We start from the raw sequence: 19,898 nt of genomic DNA, 5'->3' as shown, positions 1-19,898 counted from the left end.
CATGTTCCGCACAATAATGTAAGACATCTTGTTCTGCACAATAATGTAAGACATCTTGTTCTGCACAATAATGTAAGTCATCTTGTTTTGCACAATAATGTAAGTCATCTTGTTTTGCACAATAATGTAAGTCATATTGTTTTGCACAATAATGTAAGACATCTTGTTCTGCACAATAATGTAAGACATCTTGTTCCGCACAATAATGTAAGTCATCTTGTTCCGCACAATAATGTAAGACATGTTCCGCACAATAATGTAAGTCATCTTGTTCTGCACAATAATGTAAGTCATCTTGTTCTGCACAATAATGTAAGTCATCTTGTTCTGCACAATAATATAAGTCATCTTGTTCTGCACAATAATGTAAGACATCTTGTTCTGCACAATAATGTAAGACATCTTGTTCTGCACAATAATGTAAGACATCTTGTTCTGCACAATAATGTAAGTCATCTTGTTCTGCACAATAATGTAAGACATCTTGTTCTGCACAATAATGTAAGACATCTTGTTCTGTACAATAATGTAAGTTATCTTGTTCTGCACAATAATGTAAGACATCTTGTTCTGCACAATAATGTAAGTCATCTTGTTCTGCACAATAATGTAAGACATCTTGTTCTGCACAATAATGTAAGTCATCTTGTTCTGCACAATAATGTAAGACATCTTGTTCTGCACAATAATGTAAGTCATCTTGTTTTGCACAATAATGTAAGTCATCTTGTTTTGCACAATAATGTAAGTCATCTTGTTTTGCACAATAATGTAAGTCATCTTGTTCTGCACAATAATGTAAGTCATCTTGTTCTGCACAATAATGTAAGACATCTTGTTCCGCACAATAATGTAAGTCATCTTGTTCCGCACAATAATGTAAGACATGTTCCGCACAATAATGTAAGACATCTTGTTCTGCACAATAATGTAAGACATCTTGTTCTGCACAATAATGTAAGTCATCTTGTTTTGCACAATAATGTAAGTCATCTTGTTTTGCACAATAATGTAAGTCATATTGTTTTGCACAATAATGTAAGTCATCTTGTTCTGCACAATAATGTAAGACATCTTGTTCCGCACAATAATGTAAGTCATCTTGTTCCGCACAATAATGTAAGACATGTTCCGCACAATAATGTAAGTCATCTTGTTCTGCACAATAATGTAAGTCATCTTGTTCTGCACAATAATGTAAGTCATCTTGTTCTGCACAATAATATAAGTCATCTTGTTCTGCACAATAATGTAAGACATCTTGTTCTGCACAATAATGTAAGACATCTTGTTCTGCACAATAATGTAAGACATCTTGTTCTGCACAATAATGTAAGTCATCTTGTTCTGCACAATAATGTAAGACATCTTGTTCTGCACAATAATGTAAGACATCTTGTTCTGTACAATAATGTAAGTTATCTTGTTCTGCACAATAATGTAAGACATCTTGTTCTGCACAATAATGTAAGTCATCTTGTTCTGCACAATAATGTAAGACATCTTGTTCTGCACAATAATGTAAGTCATCTTGTTCTGCACAATAATGTAAGACATCTTGTTCTGCACAATAATGTAAGACATCTTGTTCTGCACAATAATGTAAGACATCTTGTTCTGCACAATAATGTAAGACATCTTGTTCTGCACAATAATGTAAGACATCTTGTTCTGCACAATAATGTAAGACATCTTGTTCTGCACAATAATGTAAGTCATCTTGTTCTGCACAATAATGTAAGACATCTTGTTCTGCACAATAATATAAGACATCTTGTTCTGCACAATAATGTAAGTCATCTTGTTCTGCACAATAATGTAAGACATCTTGTTCTGCACAATAATGTAAGACATCTTGTTCTGCACAATAATGTAAGACATCTTGTTCTGCACAATAATGTAAGTCATCTTGTTCTGCACAATAATGCAAGTCATCTTGTTCTGCACAATAATATAAGTCATCTTGTTCTGCACTATAATGTAAGACATCTTGTTTTGCACAATAATGTAAGACATCTTGTTCTGCACAATAATGTAAGACATCTTGTTCTGCACAATAATGTAAGACATCTTGTTCTGCACAATAATGTAAGACATCTTGTTCTGCACAATAATGTAAGACATCTTGTTCTGCACAATAATGTAAGACATCTTGTTCTGCACAATAATGTAAGTCATCTTGTTCTGCACAATAATGTAAGACATCTTGTTCTGCACAATAATATAAGACATCTTGTTCTGCACAATAATGTAAGTCATCTTGTTCTGCACAATAATGTAAGACATCTTGTTCTGCACAATAATGTAAGACATCTTGTTCTGCACAATAATGTAAGACATCTTGTTCTGCACAATAATGTAAGACATCTTGTTCTGCACAATAATGTAAGACATCTTGTTCTGCACAATAATGTAAGACATCTTGTTCTGCACAATAATGTAAGTCATCTTGTTCTGCACAATAATGTAAGTCATCTTGTTCTGCACAATAATATAAGACATCTTGTTCTCAACTCAAATGTAGAATGTGAGAACGTGGAACGTTTTTTAAACATTGAGTGTCTCGTTAAAGAAAATATGATTTGATGTTAGCGCTACTCAACTGGCGGCTGGCAGGCCAAATCAATCAATTCCGGCAGAGCACTCATGTCATATAGAGGATCTTTGAATGCCCTTTTTTTTTTTTTTTTACAGCTTATTTATAAAAACAGCGTTTTGACATGAAAAGGGGACTAGCGTTTTTGCAGCAGGTGCGTAAAAAGAGGAGAGCACCGCTCATCATATAATGATCTCTGACTCGTAGTTTTACAGTCGGAGCTGAAAAAACATAAGAGCACTCTTGTCATATAGAGGATCTTTTACTAAAATGTTTGCAACAGCTGCTTAAAAACACCAGATCTTTAAAAAAAGCAGCGCTCTTGTCGGGTTGAGGATTTTTCACTCACATTTTTGCAATTTGGTTAAGGGCAGCAGAGCACTCGTTATATAGACAATCTTTGGCTGATGTTTTTGCAGTAGCTGCTTAAAAACAGCACAGCGCTCCTTTCATATACGCAATCTTTGACTGACGTTTTTGCAGTAGGTTGCCTAAAATTAGCACAGTGCTCTTAACATGTAGACAATCTTTGACTGATGTTTTCGCAGTAGGTTGCCTAAAAACAGCACAGTGCGCCTAACATATAGACAATCTTTGATGTTGTTTTCACAGTACGTTCCTTAAAAACAGCACAGTGCTCTTAACGCATAGACAATCTTTGACTGCTGTTTTCGCAGTGGGCTGCTTAAAAACAGCACAGTGCTCTTAACGTATAGACAATCTTAGACTCCTGTTTTCACACTAGGTTGCTTAAAAACAGCACAGTGCTCCTAAAGTATAGACAATCTTAGACTCCTGTTTTCACACTAGGTTGCTTAAATACAGCACAGCGCTATTAAAGGTATAGACAATTTTAACTGCTGTTTTCGCACTTGGTTGCTTAAAAATAGCACAGTGCTCTTAACATATAGACACTCTTTGTTTATACGCAGTAGGTTACTTAAAAACAGCACTGTGCTCTTAATGTATAGACAATCTTTGATGGCTGTTTTCGCAGTAGGATGCTCAAAAACAGCACAATGCTCCTAAAGTATAGACAATCTTTGACTCCTGTTTTTGCAGTAGGTTGCTTAAAAACAGCACAGTGCTCTTAACATATAAACAATATTTGACGGACGTTTTTGAAGTAGGTTGCTTAAAGCACAGTGCTCTTATCATATAGACAATCTTTGAATGACGTTTTTGCGCTAGATTGCTTAAAACAGCACCGTGCTCTTAACGTATAGACAATCTTTGACGGCTGTTTTCGCAGTAGGATGCTTAAAAACAGCACCGTGCTCTTAATGTATAGACAATCTTTGTCTATACGCAGTAGGTTACTTATAAACAGTACAATGCTCTTAACGTATAGACAATCTTTGACTCCTGTTTTCACACCAGGTTACTTAAAAACAGCACAGTGCTATTAACGTATAGACAATCTTTGACTGCTGTTTTCGCACTTGGTTGCTTAAAAGCAGCACAGTGCTCTTAATGTATAGACAATATTTGACTCCTGTTTTCACACCAGGTTACTTAAAAACAGCACAGTGCTATTAACGTATAGACAATCTTTGACTCCTGTTTTCACAGCAGGTTACTTAAAAACAGCACAGTGCTATTAACGTATAGACAATCTTTGACTGCTGTTTTCACATCAGGCTGCTTAAAAACAGCACAGTGCTCTTAACGTATAGACAATCTTTGACTGATGTTTTCGCAGAAGGTTGCCTAAAAACAGTACAGTGCGCATAACGTATAGACAATCTTTGATGTCGTTTTTCACAGTAAGTTCCTTAAAAACAGCAGTGTACTCTTAACGTATAGACAATATTTGTCTATACGCACTATGTTGCTTAAAAAAAGCACAGTGCTGTTAACGTATAGACAATCTTTCACTGCTGTTTTCGCAGTAGGCTGCTTAAAAACAGCACAGTGCTCCTGCATCTCTCAGCAAATTGCCTTTCTGCCCAGGTGCTCACGAGTCGCGACCCAACAGACGGTCAATGCGGGCGCCAGCAGCCACTTCACCACCGTGGCTACGAGCTCTCGCAGGGAGACAGCTGGCTCGGTTACCGGCTGCCGGAGCGGGACCTTAATTACAGGTAATGTCACGACGGTCACTTCCAGTAACCAAAATGATTCCCGCTGATCCGACAGGAAGCGCATGTTATGATCATTAGGGCGAGTCCTCGGACAGATGCCCACTGTACGTTCCCACCTTAAACAAGCTCCACGTCCTCGTCTCAGGCCTCACTTCTCCCTGGATGTCAGGACACGGTCCCCCGGGGGGCTTCTGCTCTTCGTACAAGGGACAGGGTCTGTCCCCCTGCTGGCCCTGTACATGGAAAAGGGCCAGATCAGAATGACACTTGGGCAGAGCAGAGTCATCGGCCACAGGAAGGCGACCAACGATGGACACTGGCACAGAGTAAATTACACTGGGCCTTATTCAATTTTGTTCTTAGGTCCATTTACGAAGTTTTAAGGATATTTTTGTATTCACTAGTTTTCTTAGCTGGGATTTGTTCGTAGGTAAGAACAAAATCTACGAGTGCTCCAGAGCACTCTTAGGGTGGCTTATTTGCCGTGAGATACAGTCTGGTGTGCCGTGGGAGATTATCTATTTGGGTTAATTTTATATTTTTTGCAAACCAGTAATTATAGTCTGCAAATGATGTGTTGTTGTTGAGTGTCGGTGCTGTCTAGAGCTCGGCAGAGTAACCGTGTAATACTCTTCCATATCAGTAGGTGGCAGCAGGTAGCTAATTGCTTTGTAGATGTCGGAAACAGCGGGAGGCAGCGTGCAGGTAAAAAGGTATCTAATGCTTAAACCAAAAATAAACAAAAAGTGAGTTGCCCATAAGAAAAGGCATTGAAGCTTAGGGAAGGCTATGCAGAACGAAACTAAAACCGAACTAGCTACAAAGTAAACAAAAACCGAATGCTGGACGACAGCAAAGACTTACTGTGGAGCAAAGACGGCGTCCACAATGTACATCCGAACATGACAAGTAACAATTTCCCCACAAAGAAGGATAAAAACCACTGAAATATTCTTGATTGCTAAAACAAAGTAGATGTGGGAAATATCGCTCAAAGGAAGACAAGAAACTGCTACAGGAAAATACCAAAAAACTAGAAAAAGACACCAAAAAAAGAGCGAAAGACATGAACTAAAACACTACACACAGGAAAACAGCAAAAAAACTCCAAATAAGTCACGCCGTGATGTGACAGTACACCTACTTTGAGACAAGACCTATAGTTATGCATGGTTGGTTATGGTTTAAAGTCATATCCAACAATTGCTACAACAACTTTTTACTGTCAACTGAGTTTTGTTTTTTAATGATTTCTGCTGGTGGTGTGCCTCCGCATTTTTTCAGCGCAAAAAATGTGCCTTGGCTCAAAAAGGGTTGAAAAACACTGGTCTAATGTTACATTAATATCTTAGATAGAGATAGATAAGACAGACATATAGCAAAATGAGCAATATATAGACATTTCAAAATAACGTGTGCATACACGCACGTACGCACGCACACACAATGGCAATGCTTTTGCTGCTACTGCAAGATGCCGTAGATCGTGCCCTGTGGAGGGTGCGCATATTTCACCACCATGCAGACCTATTTGCCCCAAGTGACAAATATTTATTCGAACGCTGCAGTCCCCCCTTTCTTAAACTTATGTTTTGACATTATGCGGATAATACGAATTTCTCTTCTGTGATCAGCTTGTGTTTTCTCCGTGTGTCTGATGTTCGGCTTTTCCGCAGGAATTGTGCCCTTATATGGGGAATTAAGGGCGTTTACCTATGCAAATTACGGAATTAAGGGCGTTTACCTATGCATATTGGGGAAATAAGGGCGTGTTTATATGCAAATTATGATAGACACGCACGCGCTAACCATTTGGCATTCAGCGACTTAAGAACAGCAGGTAGGAACAATTTGGGCGTTTAAGAACACGTCATGAATTTGAATGGACTCCTCTTAGAAAATCACTTAGGGAGAAAGATCAGAGTTTTGAAAAGTTAGGACCTTATTGCTGAATGGGGCCCATTGTTACTGGTTTTGTACCTTATTACTTTCAGCATACTGTTGTTTCTTGTGGCAGGTGGAGTGCAGCGTGGAGAGAAGCACCTTCCATCTGCTGGTGGATGGATTCCGTGTGACCGACGGCCTTTTGCCCAAAGACGAGGGCTCGTCTCTGGATTTTCAGGGCCTCGTGTACCTGGGGGGTCACCCTGGGAACACCGACACCGTTAAAGTCTGTCCAAGTCGAACCGCACCCGTCTCATATTCTGTGTGCTTGCTTTACACACCGCATGCTTCTTTTCACGTAGGCTTCTAATATCCCCACCACGAGCATTATGGGTTGCATACGTAACCTTCAAATGAACGCTCAACCAGTGGGGGAACCTGCGGCGGGCAACATTGTGTCGCACTGCTTGGAGGGGCTCACCGAGAAGGGGGCCTACTTTGGTGGAGGTCACCTAGTTTTAGGTTTGATGTCTGATTTTTAAATACCGTATTTTCCGGACTATAACGCGCACTTAAAACTTTTTTTTCCCCTCAAAACTCGACAGTGGGCCTTATAACCCGGTGCGCCTAATGTAAGGAATACGTTTGGTTAAGCTTACCCACCTCAAAGCTATTTTATTTGGTACATGGTGTCATGATAAGTGTGACCAGTAGATGGCAGACAAACAAGAGATAAGTGTAGGGTGCACCGCTTGATGTGCTTCAAGTATTATCATGTGTGTATAAGGTAAGACATTATCTGGCATTTTGTTTGGCAATATTATGCAAAAGCAACTTTTCTTATCTTCTGGTACCTGCTGATCTGTAATTGGAATCTGCATAAATCCTGAAAAATTGCGCACGTCCGCCTTTGTAGACATCATTGTCGATAAGCTTCTTCTTTTTCTCTATCTTCTTGTTATGTGACATTCATCCTCCGCTGGTGCCATTTCTAATATAAAGTAGTGTAAAGTTCTTACTTATATCTGTCAGTAAACTCGCCATGAAAGCGTTAAAACATACCGGTGTAGTGAGTTTATATTATTCACCCAAGGAACTTTAGTTATTCGAGAGTTCCGGTCGGACGGTTTTTCACGGGACACATTTCCGGCGTTGTTGTTTCCGGATGAGGAGATGCTGCTCCGTTATTGATTGAAGTAAAGTCTGAATGTCATTAAAACAGTTAGCTCCATCTTTTGACACTTCTTCCACTCCCGTCCTTGCACGCTACAACAAAGATGGCTTGAAGATGATCCGTAAAACATCATCTATGCAACATTTTGACCAAAGAACCACCATTACATGTTATGTAGACCACAAGGAAGTGTTTTACATTTAGAAAATAAATAAATAAATATAACTCCTTTAATGCGCCTTATAATCCGGTGCGCCTTATATATATGAAAAAAGACCAACAATAGACCATTCATCGGCAGTGCACCTTATAATCCGGTGTGCCCTACGGTCCGGAAAACACGGTATGTTGTCTAAGACATACCTGCCTTAAAAATCCATTGAGGTGTTTCCTTTCTAGATGATTACTTCACTGTGGGCTCTCACTTTGTGCTGACGTTCGAGCTCCGCCCTCAACGCCCCAGGGGCCTTGTCTTTTATTTTGAAGGCTACGGGAGTAGCTTTCGTGTTTTTTTCATTAAAAACACGGTAAGCTCTCACTCCTTTTTTTGGCAACATGTCATTTTTGTACTAATAGGAGACTTTGAGCAACTTTTGCCGTCCTTCACCAGGTGTCCGTCACCGTCAATGATGGAAGCGGCGATGTCAGCGTCTCCGTGACTCCCCCCAACCTCTGTGACGGGGAGTTCCACTCCATCAAAGGTTTGCAAGTGTAGTATAGTGCAGCGTTTAAAGATAGGGCCGGCAAAAAAAAGAAATCTCTTTCTCAGCTGTGGTCTGCACTCAGTTGTAATACACTTTTCCACCACCTGTGGCAGTAAATACAATATAAAAAAAACAGAAGTCTGGAGCTAAAGCCATAGAGAAGTCTTTCAAGCACAAAAAATACGACTAAAGTGGTAAAGTTGTATTTCCATTTGTACTTTAATTTTATCGACAGTTTAGTTAAAAACTTAATTATTAATTTAGTTTATTTATTTTAATACAACAAAAATGTATTTAAATATACAAACCCCAAAACCAGTGAAGTTGGCATGTTGTGTAAATGGTAAATAAAAACAGAATACAATGATTTGCAAATCCTTTTCTACTTATATTCAATTGAATAGACTGCAAAGACAAGATACTTAACGTTCAAACTGGAAAACTTTGATATTTTTTGCAAATATTAGTTCATTAGGAATTGGATGCCTGCAACATGGTTCCAAAAAAGCTGGCAAAAAAGACAGAGAAAGTTGAGGAATGCTCGTCAAACACTTATTTGGAACATCCCACAGGTGAACAGGCTAGTTGGGAACAGGTGGGTGCCATGATTGGGTATAAAAGCAGCTTCCATGAAATGCTCAGTCATTCACAAACAAGGATGGGGCGAGGGTCACCACTTTGTCAACAAATGCGGGAGCAAATTGTCCAACAGTTTAAGAACAACATTTCTCAACGAGCTATTGCAAGGAATTTAGGGATTTCACATTTTCACATTTCATATTTGGGTAGTACCTATTTTTCTAATCAGCCTGACCTAAGTCTAAAGTTTACCGGAGTGTGACCCCAGAAAAAATGCTTTATACCATGCTGCAAAAATCTGCGCACAACAAAACGCGCTCATTGTAGCCATTAATCCTGACTTCCTTATTTTGATAAAAAAAAATAAAAAAAATCAACACAAATTGTTTCATGCGCTGTGTTGTAGGTTATAGTTGCATATCTTGTACTCCTGAGTTAATGTTGCTGTTCAATTTGAATGTATTATTTTTTACTTTAATTTTTTTCAGTATGGTCAGTCAACTTTTTTTTTTAGAATTTAAATACAAATAAATGTTTTTTTTTCAATTTTAGGCAAATTAATGCATTTTGAATCTTTAGTTAGGGACTAAACAACAATGTTAAAAAGTAAGTTGATCTGCAGCAGGGGTGTCAAACTAATTTTATATCGGGGGCCACAAGGAGAAAAATTAACTCCCAAGTGGGCCGGACTGGTAAAATCACGGCCCGATAACTTAAAAATAAAGACAACTTCAGATTGTTTTTGTTTAAAAATAGAACGAGCACATTCTGAAAATGTACAAATCATAATGTTGTTGGGGTTTTTTTTACACTTACATGTTGCGGTTAGTAGTATTCTTGTCAAGAGTATGTTGGTGACGAACCCCAAGATGCAGAGATGGCAGGCTTTGTCCAGGAAAACATGATTTAATTTAACACTATAGCAAAAAAACAAACAAAAGGCGCGCACAAGGCGGAGAACAAACTTGGCTATGAACTAAAATAGCACAAAGTAGTGATGGGTTGATGAGGCGTCATGAAGTGTTTCGACACATTGCAAAACTGTATTGATACTGTGTCGATACTGTGTCACTAAATACTGACATCTGCTGGACATTAAAAATCCCTACAGGCAACCTATGGACCGACTCAACTGACACTGATTTTATGCCCTAGTACAGGGGTCACCAACCTTTTTGAAACCAAAAACTACTTCTTGGATACTGATTAATGCGAAGGGCTACCAGTTTTTGATACACACTTAAATAAATAAATATATTGTCATTTGTAAGTTACACGTAAGTGTGATTTAAACAAGAATAGCTAAATAAATACATTTATATATATACAAAAAATGGGTATTTCTGTCTGTCATTCCGTCGTACATTTTTTTTTCCTTTTACGGAAGGTTTTTTGTAGAGAATAAATGATGAAAAAAACACTTAATTGAACGGTTTAAAAGAGGAGAAAACACGAAAAAATTTAAAATAAAATTTTGAAACATAGTTTATCTTCAATTTCGACTCTTTAAAATTCAAAATTCAACCGACAAAGAGAAGAGAAAAACTAGCTTATTTGAATCTTTTTGAAGAAATTAAAAAATAATTTATAGAACATCATTAGTAATTTTTCCTGATTAAGATAAATTTTAGAATTTTGATGACATGTTTTAAATTGATTAAAATCCAATCTGCACTTTGTTAGAATATTTAACAAATTGGACCAAGCTATATTTCTGACAAAGACAAATCAGTATTTCTTCTAGATTTTCCAGAACAAAAATTTTAAAAGAAATTCAAAATACTTTTAAATAAGATTTAAATTTGATTCTACAGATTTTCTAGATTTGCCAGAATAATTTTTTTGAATTTTAATCATAGTAAGTTTGAAGAAATATTTCACAAATATTCTTCGTCGAAAAAACAGAAGCTAAAATATTTATTATTCTTTACAATAAAAAATAAAAAAAATTTACTTGAACATTGATTTAAATTGTCAGGAAAGAAGAGGAAGAAATTTAAAAAGGTAAAAAGGTATATTTGTTTAAAAATCATTTTTAAGGTTGTATTTTTTCTCTAAAATTGTATTTCTAAAAGTAATAAGAAGCAAAGTAAAAAATAAATAAATTTATTTAAACAAGTGAAGACCCATCCATCCATCCATTTCCTACCGCTTATTCCAAGTGAAGACCAAGTCTTTAAAATATTTTCTTGGATTTTCAAATTCTATTTGAGTTTTGTCTCTTTTAGAATTAAAAATGTCGAGCAAAGCGAGACCAGCTTGCTAGTAAATAAATAAAATTTAAAAAATAGAGGCAGCTCACTAGTAAGTGCTGCTCTTTGAGCTATTTTTAGAACAGGCCAGCGGGCGACTGATCTGGTCCTTACGGGCTACCTGGTGACCGCGGGCACCGCGTTGGTGACCCCTGCCCTAGTATATACAATAATATAAACAAAGTCATTGTATTTCATTTAGGATTATTTAATATATTTATTTAAATAAAAATATATTTGTATCTTTTTTAGATACAGTCAATAAATAATGTGAACATGTATCATAACATGGAAATCTAAGAGAACGTGTTGTGAATGAGGATGCTTGTGGACTGGGAATTTTTTTAATTTTATTTTTTTACACATTTTTATAAAAAAAAAAAAAAAAAAGTTTTTCCGACGTATTACATTTTAGACAATTTCTCTTCTTAGTTATTATTTCTCCGGCTGTAGAAAAGACCCGCTCACAGGGCACAGAGGAGGCGTCAGTGCGACACAGTTCGCGTATCGGTCACGTGACCAAAACAGCTCATGATCGGTCACGTGACTTTCTAAAAGCGGTACGCGCACCGACACAGGGTTTTGCTCTATGAGCTTGACGCATGCGCCAATGCATCTGTGTTGCTGGACCCATCACAAGCACAAAGGCTAACTGTCGACAAGAAACAAAAACACTTACTGTGACACGAAGGAACTATGACATGAGCAGAGTGAACAAAAGTAGACAGCGCTACAACGACAAGTATTATGACAGGTAGTAGTGACAATAACCCAGCACTGACTGGAGAGGAAGGCAGGTTCAAATAGCAGCTGGCTGATTGGCACCAGGTGTGGCCAGGTGACAATCAGCCACAGCTGAGGGGACAAAGCACTCAGGGAGATAATCAGGAAATAACCAAAATAAGAGCGATGACAGGAAACAAAGACAGGAAAAACCAAAACCTAACTGAACTGTCAGTGACAAACCTGACAATTCTATCTTTATTTGTATTTTCTGAATAAATTATGTGATAATGTTCAATCTATCAAGATACACATTTTTTTAAATCAAAATCAAATTACAGTATGTTATTTATGTAGTTTGCTCATTTTACTCGACTGATGTACCAACATCATGTGGTTTATTTTGTACGTATGTAGCATCATCTACAAAGATACAAAGAATTGCTATTGCGACATCCAGTGGACACATTTAGAACAGCAGTTTCTTTCATGAAAAAATTTCAGGTTCATTTTTGTACTCAGCAAACTCATCCCGCGGGCCAGAAAAAATCTGCTCGCGGGCCTGATCCGTAAGTTTGACACCCTTGATTTACAGTGTATTTCTTTTTTTCTTTAATGTGGGTGGGCGCCATGATTGGGTATAAAAGCAGCTTCCATGAAATGCTCAGTCATTCGCAAACAAGGACGGGGCGAGGGTCGCCACTTTGTGAACAAAACGCATGCGCAAACATTTCTCAACCAGCTATTGCAAGGGATTTAGGGATTTCACCATCTACGGTCCAAGCAACGTCTTTTTCATGGACGCCCCTGCTTATTTCAGCAAGACAATGCCAAGCCACATTCTGCATCACATTAAGCTGTATATCAAGCAAGAATGGGAAATAATTCCATCTGAAAAGCTTCAAAAATGGGTCTCCTCAGTTCCTAAAAGTTTACTGAGTGTTGTTAAAAGGAAAGGTCATGTAACACAGTGGTAAAAATGTGCAATGTGTTGCTGCCATTAAATTCTAAGTTAATGATTATTTGCACACAAAAAATAAGTTTCTCAGTTCAAACGTTAAGTATCTTGTCTTTGGGGCGGTATAGCTCGGTTGGTAGAGTGTCCGTGCCAGCAACTTGAGGGTTCCAGGTTCGATTCCCGCTTCTGCAATCCTAGTCACTGCCGTTGTGTCCTTGGGCCAGACTCTTTACCCACCTGCTCCCAGTGCCACCCACACTGGTTTAAATGTAACTTAGATATTGGGTCTCACTATGTAAAGCGCTTTGAGTCACTAGAGAAAAGCGCTATATAAATGTAATTCACTTCACTTTGCAGTCTAATCAATTGAATATACAGGTAAGTTAAAAAGAATTTGCAAATCATTGTATTCTGTTTTTATTCACGAATTACACAACGTGCCAACTTCACTGGTTTTGGGTTTTGTACAAGGAATCGAAGTTACGTTTTCAGCACAGTCACTGAAGAGCAGACAAACATTACATGTGGACAGAACAGGACCGCTGACTTCTGGCGCCCCTTAAAAAGGTGGGAAACAGGTAAATATTGGGGGAGTGTCGGAGGCAGATATTTACATATATCCGAATTTAAGTGTTACTTCTTTTTATTTCATAATCATATTACAAAACAGCTAGTGTTTTTCTTCCAATTGTGGTCTTTTGGTTGTCTGCAACACTGTGTGCTTAACCTTGATTGAGGTATGTTATAAAGAGAGATAATGGGCATTTGTTTTGGCTCGAGAGACATGACTGCCAGGGACTTAAGAGGGGAGAGGGTTTTTCAGGGGGGCAGACCATCTTAGCCGCGCGATTGAATGTTCTATGCTAGACTGGTCTCAATGTTCAGGTAAAAGCCAGTAAATTAGAATATTTTGAAAAACTTGATTTATTTCAGTAATTGCATTCAAAAGGTGTAACTTGTACATTATATTTATTCATTGCACACAGACTGATGCATTCAAATGTTTATTTCATTTAATTTTGATGATTTGAAGTGGCAACAAATGAAAATCCAAAATTCCGTGTGTCACAAAATTAGAATATTACTTAAGGCTAATACAAAAAAGGGATTTTTAGAAATGTTGGCCAACTGAAAAGTATGAAAATGAAAAATATGAGCATGCACAATACTCAATACTTGGTTGGAGCTCCTTTTGCCTCAATTACTGCGTTAATGCGGCGTGGCATGGAGTCGATGAGTTTCTGGCACTGCTCAGGTGTTATGAGAGCCCAGGTTGCTCTGATAGTGGCCTTCAACTCTTCTGCGTTTTTGGGTCTGGCATTCTGCATCTTCCTTTTCACAATACCCCACAGATTTTCTATGGGGCTAAGGTCAGGGGAGTTGGCGGGCCAATTTAGAACAGAAATACCATGGTCCGTAAACCAGGCACGGGTAGATTTTGCGCTGTGTGCAGGCGCCAAGTCCTGTTGGAACTTGAAATCTCCATCTCCATAGAGCAGGTCAGCAGCAGGAAGCATGAAGTGCTCTAAAACTTGCTGGTAGACGGCTGCGTTGACCCTGGATCTCAGGAAACAGAGTGGACCGACACCAGCAGATGACATGGCACCCCAAACCATCACTGATGGTGGAAACTTTACACTAGACTTCAGGCAACGTGGATCCTGTGCCTCTCCTGTCTTCCTCCAGACTCTGGGACCTCGATTTCCAAAGGAAATGCAAAATTTGCATGGTTGGGTGATGGTTTGGGGTGCCGTGTCGGTCCACTCTGTTTCCTGAGATCCAGGGTCAACGCAGCCGTCTACCAGCAAGTTTTAGAGCACTTCATGCTTCCTGCTGCTGACCTGCTCTATGGAGATGGAGATTACAAGTTCCAACAGGACTTGGCGCCTGCACACAGCGCAAAATCTACCCGTGCCTGGTTTACGGACCATGGTATTTCTGTTCTAAATTGGCCCGCCAACTCCCCTGACCTTAGCCCCATAGAAAATCTGTGGGGTATTGTGAAAAGGAAGATGCAGAATGCCAGACCCAAAAACGCAGAAGAGTTGAAGGCCACTATCAGAGCAACCTGGGCTCTCATAACACCTGAGCAGTGCCAGAAACTCATCGACTCCATGCCACGCCGCATTAACGCAGTAATTGAGGCAAAAGGAGCTCCAACCAAGTATTGAGTATTGTACATGCTCATATTTTTCATTTTCATACTTTTCAGTTGGCCAACATTTCTAAAAATCCCTTTTTTGTATTAGCCTTAAGTAATATTCTAATTTTGTGACACACGGAATTTTGGATTTTCATTTGTTGCCACTTCAAATCATCAAAATTAAATGAAATAAACATTTGAATGCATCAGTCTGTGTGCAATGAATAAATATAATGTACAAGTTACACCTTTTGAATGCAATTACTGAAATAAATCAAGTTTTTCAAAATATTCTAATTTACTGGCTTTTACCTGTATATATGCAAAGCTTTGCAAATATATTACAAAATACCTATTCTGTCTCTGGTGGTTTTTCAACTCAGCTTTAAGTGTCGTAAAGAGCTTGGGAGCGACTTGTGACTTGAATTCCCTGGGAGGAACAACTGGTCCAAAACGCACAAATTAAGTCTCATGAATTATATAAACAAGTTACAAAGAATTCACCAGACTTGCAACAGAGGGGAGGGAGTGGGGGCTATGGAGGGAAAGCTGCTGCAACTAAGCGCTGCCCAGCCGTCCATCACCCCTAAGGGATTCAAGCGGTGGTGAAGGCGTGGAGTGCGGGTGGGGGTGTGTGTGTGTGCATATGCCCATTGTCCAGGGTGGTGTTGTTGTGTTTATAAGCCTGGAGTCGCTCTGCAGGCATTGCGAGAAAAGTTCAACTCCCGGGTGTTGTTGAAAGAGAGAGGGGGGTGAGAGCGTCCATCACTGAGGTGTTTTACAGAGCAGCCTTCTTCTGTTATGAGCAGCGTCAAGGGAGTCAAAACGTACATTAGGATGGTTGTTTTCCAAGCGAGCAGACATTTTAATGGCTTGTTTGTTCTAATCGTCCATGCCGGCTCTCGGGGCCAATTTTTGCATTTCAGTAAGCCTCTCCATGATGTGATCCAACTTACGATGCAGTTCGGAAATCGCCACAGTCTGTGATCCCACAGCTCCACCTGTGCCTTCCATTGTGACGGGCAGCCTCCCCCAGAACCTCTTTTTCTCATCCAGACTATTTTGCCAATTTAGTGGAGAGTCCAGCGAATCAATTCCATGTCTGCTGTTTAGATTTCGGAGGACAGCACAGAGAAAGAGGCTCTTAAAAAGTGCAGACAAGATAAGAGAGCAAGTAGGGAGAGACAGAGAGGGAGGAGAAATGCGACCGCCTCCACCAAGTGCCAAGCCAGAAAAACATATATACATACATACATACATATACACACATATATACATACATACATATATATACACAAATATATACATACATACATATACACACATATACATATACATACATACATACACATATATACATACATACATACACACATATATATATATACATACATACACATATATATATATATATACATACATACATATACACACATATATACGTACATATACACATATATACATACTAGAGATGCGCGGTTTGCGGACACAACCGCGGAGTCCGCGGATTATCCACGGGTCGGGCGGTTGAAATAAAAAAAAATTAGATTTTATCCGCGGGTCGGGTCAGGCGGTTGAAATAAAAAAAAATTAGATTTTATCCGCGGGTCGGGTCAGGCGGTTGAAATTTAAAAAAAAAAGATTTTAAATATATTCAGGCGGGTGGCAGTTAAACCAATTCGGAAATATATATACATAGTTAAATGTTGTTACCCACATACGAAAAACGAGCAGGCACCTGCTGCATATGCCACAACAGAAGAAGAAGAAAAAAAAAAGAGATGGACACTTTTACGGAGCGGAGAAGGGACGCCTCGCCGGGGTCCGGGACCGAGGCCCCTTCCCCCGAGAGGGCCCCACCGGGAGCCGTAGCTGAGGTGATCCGCGAGAAGGGCCTGACGCACGTCCAGGGTCACTACCGCGCCCACCGCACCGACACCCCGCCTCGTTCGCCTTCGCCGCGGCCGGCGTCACGCGCAGCAGTTAAGCAGCTTACCTGCCCGCGGCCCGTGGCCGGGGGCTCGTAACAGGGGTCACTCCGCGCGCTCTGCCCGCGCGGCTTACCTGCCCGCCACCCCCGTTGCCGGGGGCGCGTAACAGGGGTCACTCCGCGCGCAGTGCGCTCACGAAAGGGGTGGGGCTCACCCTGGTGAGCCGAGTGGGCCACTTTTGGTAAGCAGAACTGGCGCTGCGGGATGAACCGAACGCCGGGTTAAGGCGCCCGATGCCGACGCTCATCAGACCCCAGAAAAGGTGTTGGTTGATATAGACAGCAGGACGGTGGCCATGGAAGTCGGAACCCGCTAAGGAGTGTGTAACAACCCACCTGCCGAATCAACTAGCCCTGAAAATGGATGGTGCTGGAGCGTCGGGCCCATACCCGGCCGTCGCCTGCAGCGAGAGCCGCGAGGGCTAGGCCGCGACGAGTAGGCTGGCCACCGCGGTGCGCGCTGAAGCCTCGGGCGCGAGCCCGGGTGGAGCCGCCGCGGGTGCAGGGGACATCGCACCTCCACGCGCTTGGAGGTGCGCTCAGCGCGGCTCCCAGATGATTGCGCACTGGTGTGCGTCTGGGCCGTGACAGCGTGGCATGCGAATGTCTCTGCTGCATTGGATCAGTCTCCTTTCTTTAACAGGAAAAAGCTTTATAACCTCACTAATGCCTTGCATCGTCTATATTAGATATATAACAACGGGTGGGTGCGCTTTTGATTAAATGTTAGATCGGGTGGATGGCGGATGGTTGACGACTTTTGTGATGCGGTTGCGGATGAAATAATTGCCTATCCGCGCATCTCTAATACATACATACATACATATACACATATATACATGCATACATATATACATACATACATATATATACACAAATATATACATACATACATATACACACATATACATACATACATATACACACATATATACATACATACATATACACAAATATATACATACATAGACATATACACACATATACATATACACATACATACATATACACATATATACATACATACATATACACACATATATATACATATACACACATACATATACACACATATATACAGACATACATATACACATATATACATACATACATATAAACATATATACATACTGTACATACATACACACACATATATACATACATACATACATATACTGTACATATACACACTCATCAATCAATCAATGTTTATTCATATAGCCCTAAATCACAAGTGTCTCAAAGGGCTGCACAAGCCACAACGACATCCGCGGTTCAGCGCCCACATAAGGGCAAGGAAAAACTCACAACCCAGTGGGACGTCGATGAGAATGACTATGAGAAACCTTGGAGAAGTTCTAACAATTTCACATTAAGCAGGAACAATTTCTTTTTGAGACAAAAAATATTGGATTCTGTTAATTTTGTTATATTGCACAAAATATATATTTGAACAATTTACTTAACATGTTTAACATAAACCTGCGCATTTACAAAACCCAAAACCATTGAAGTTGGCACGTTGTGTAAATCAAAAAGCGACATCAATGTGTAAAGGATATCACCACATGGGCTCAGGAACACTTCAGAAAACCACTGTCAGTAACTACAGTTTGTCGCTACATCTGTAAGTGCAAGTTAAAACTCTACTATGCAAAGCGAAAGCCATTTATCAACAACACCCAGAAACGCCGCCGGCTTCGCTGGGCCCGAGCTCATCCAAGATGGACTGATGCAAAGTGGAAAAGTGTTCTGTGGTCTGACGAGTCCACATTTCAAATTGTTTTTGGATCAAAGAGGAAAAGAACCATCCGGACTGTTCTATCAACTGTCAACTATTATATAAAATATGTGTGTAGATAGAAGCAACTATGAAACATCTTCATTAAAAAAGAAGAGTCCAGTTGCCTCCATTCAACCTTTGTGCATAGTATAAAACTACTTTCACGCAAATAAAATAAATTAGGTGCACCAGCACTGCAAAGTGGGCCTTTTTTTTTTTTTTCCAGGGACTTGGCAACCCGAAGTGGTGGTTATCATGAACGAGCAGGAGGCAAGATCAAAATCACATCAATTCAAAGACTTTTTTACATTCAATCCTTTTTCTTTGTGCTCAGTTTCCAAACATCGGCGAGTTATCAGGCTGAAGGTGGACTCCGTGTCGAAAAAGAAGGCGGGAGCTGAAGTGCCCGCCACCCACTCATCAATACTGCGAGCCCTTTACGTCGGAGGTATTACCACACTTTCATGGAGGCCTTTTTTTCTCTACTTTTTCCTTTTTTCACCTTTGTTTCCAGGGGCCGAACAGGTCAATGGCGCCGCCGTGACGTCGCCGTTTGTGGGCTGCTTGCGAAACGTGTCGCTCAACAACAAACGTGTTGCGTTTGAGACCAGGGCGAGGGTGGTCGGCCATGTTGCCGTCAACAGATGCCCGGCGTCCTGAGGACGACGCGTCGTCATCGTGCAGGATTACCACAGGCAGATACAAGTATTCACGTTTTCCAAATTTTTTTATGTCACAGCCTTATTCCAAAATGGAATAACTCAATTTTTATCCTCAAAATTATACAGACAATTCCCTGTAATGACAATTTTAAATGCTTTTTTTTTTTTAAATTTCGCCAGTGTATTCAAAATACAAACACCAAAAAAAATCACAAATCACACTTAGTCACTCTGTCAGAGCTACAGCATTCCTCTGTGGAGAGAGGAGAATCTTCTAAAAGGACAACCATCTCTGGCCTGTATGGTAGAGTGGTCAGACGGAAGCCATTTCTTAGTAAAAAGTTAGCAAAAATGCACCTAAAAGAC

General features: G+C 39.9%; 1 protein-coding gene across 1 annotated transcript in view; it reads left to right on the top strand.

The window, feature by feature from the left end:
• The window catches only part of LOC133617483 (laminin subunit alpha-3-like), a 62,963-nt gene extending 54,510 nt beyond the window's left edge, over positions 1 to 8,453 (top strand). Inside the window, exons 29-34 of the mRNA XM_072915053.1 lie at positions 4,550 to 4,680; positions 4,826 to 5,006; positions 6,698 to 6,850; positions 6,927 to 7,086; positions 8,138 to 8,265; positions 8,349 to 8,453. Of these exons, the coding sequence (XP_072771154.1) occupies positions 4,550 to 4,680; positions 4,826 to 5,006; positions 6,698 to 6,850; positions 6,927 to 7,086; positions 8,138 to 8,265; positions 8,349 to 8,453 (858 nt within the window). The remainder of the gene's footprint in view (positions 1 to 4,549; positions 4,681 to 4,825; positions 5,007 to 6,697; positions 6,851 to 6,926; positions 7,087 to 8,137; positions 8,266 to 8,348) is intronic.
• Positions 8,454 to 19,898: the final 11,445 nt, after the last annotated feature.

The sequence above is a fragment of the Nerophis lumbriciformis genome, linkage group LG18 (genome assembly GCF_033978685.3).
Source record: "Nerophis lumbriciformis linkage group LG18, RoL_Nlum_v2.1, whole genome shotgun sequence".
Classification (NCBI taxonomy): Eukaryota; Metazoa; Chordata; class Actinopteri; order Syngnathiformes; family Syngnathidae; genus Nerophis; species Nerophis lumbriciformis.
The sequence above is the reverse complement of the archived record's forward strand: the minus strand, read 5'-3'. Positions and strand labels throughout refer to the sequence as shown.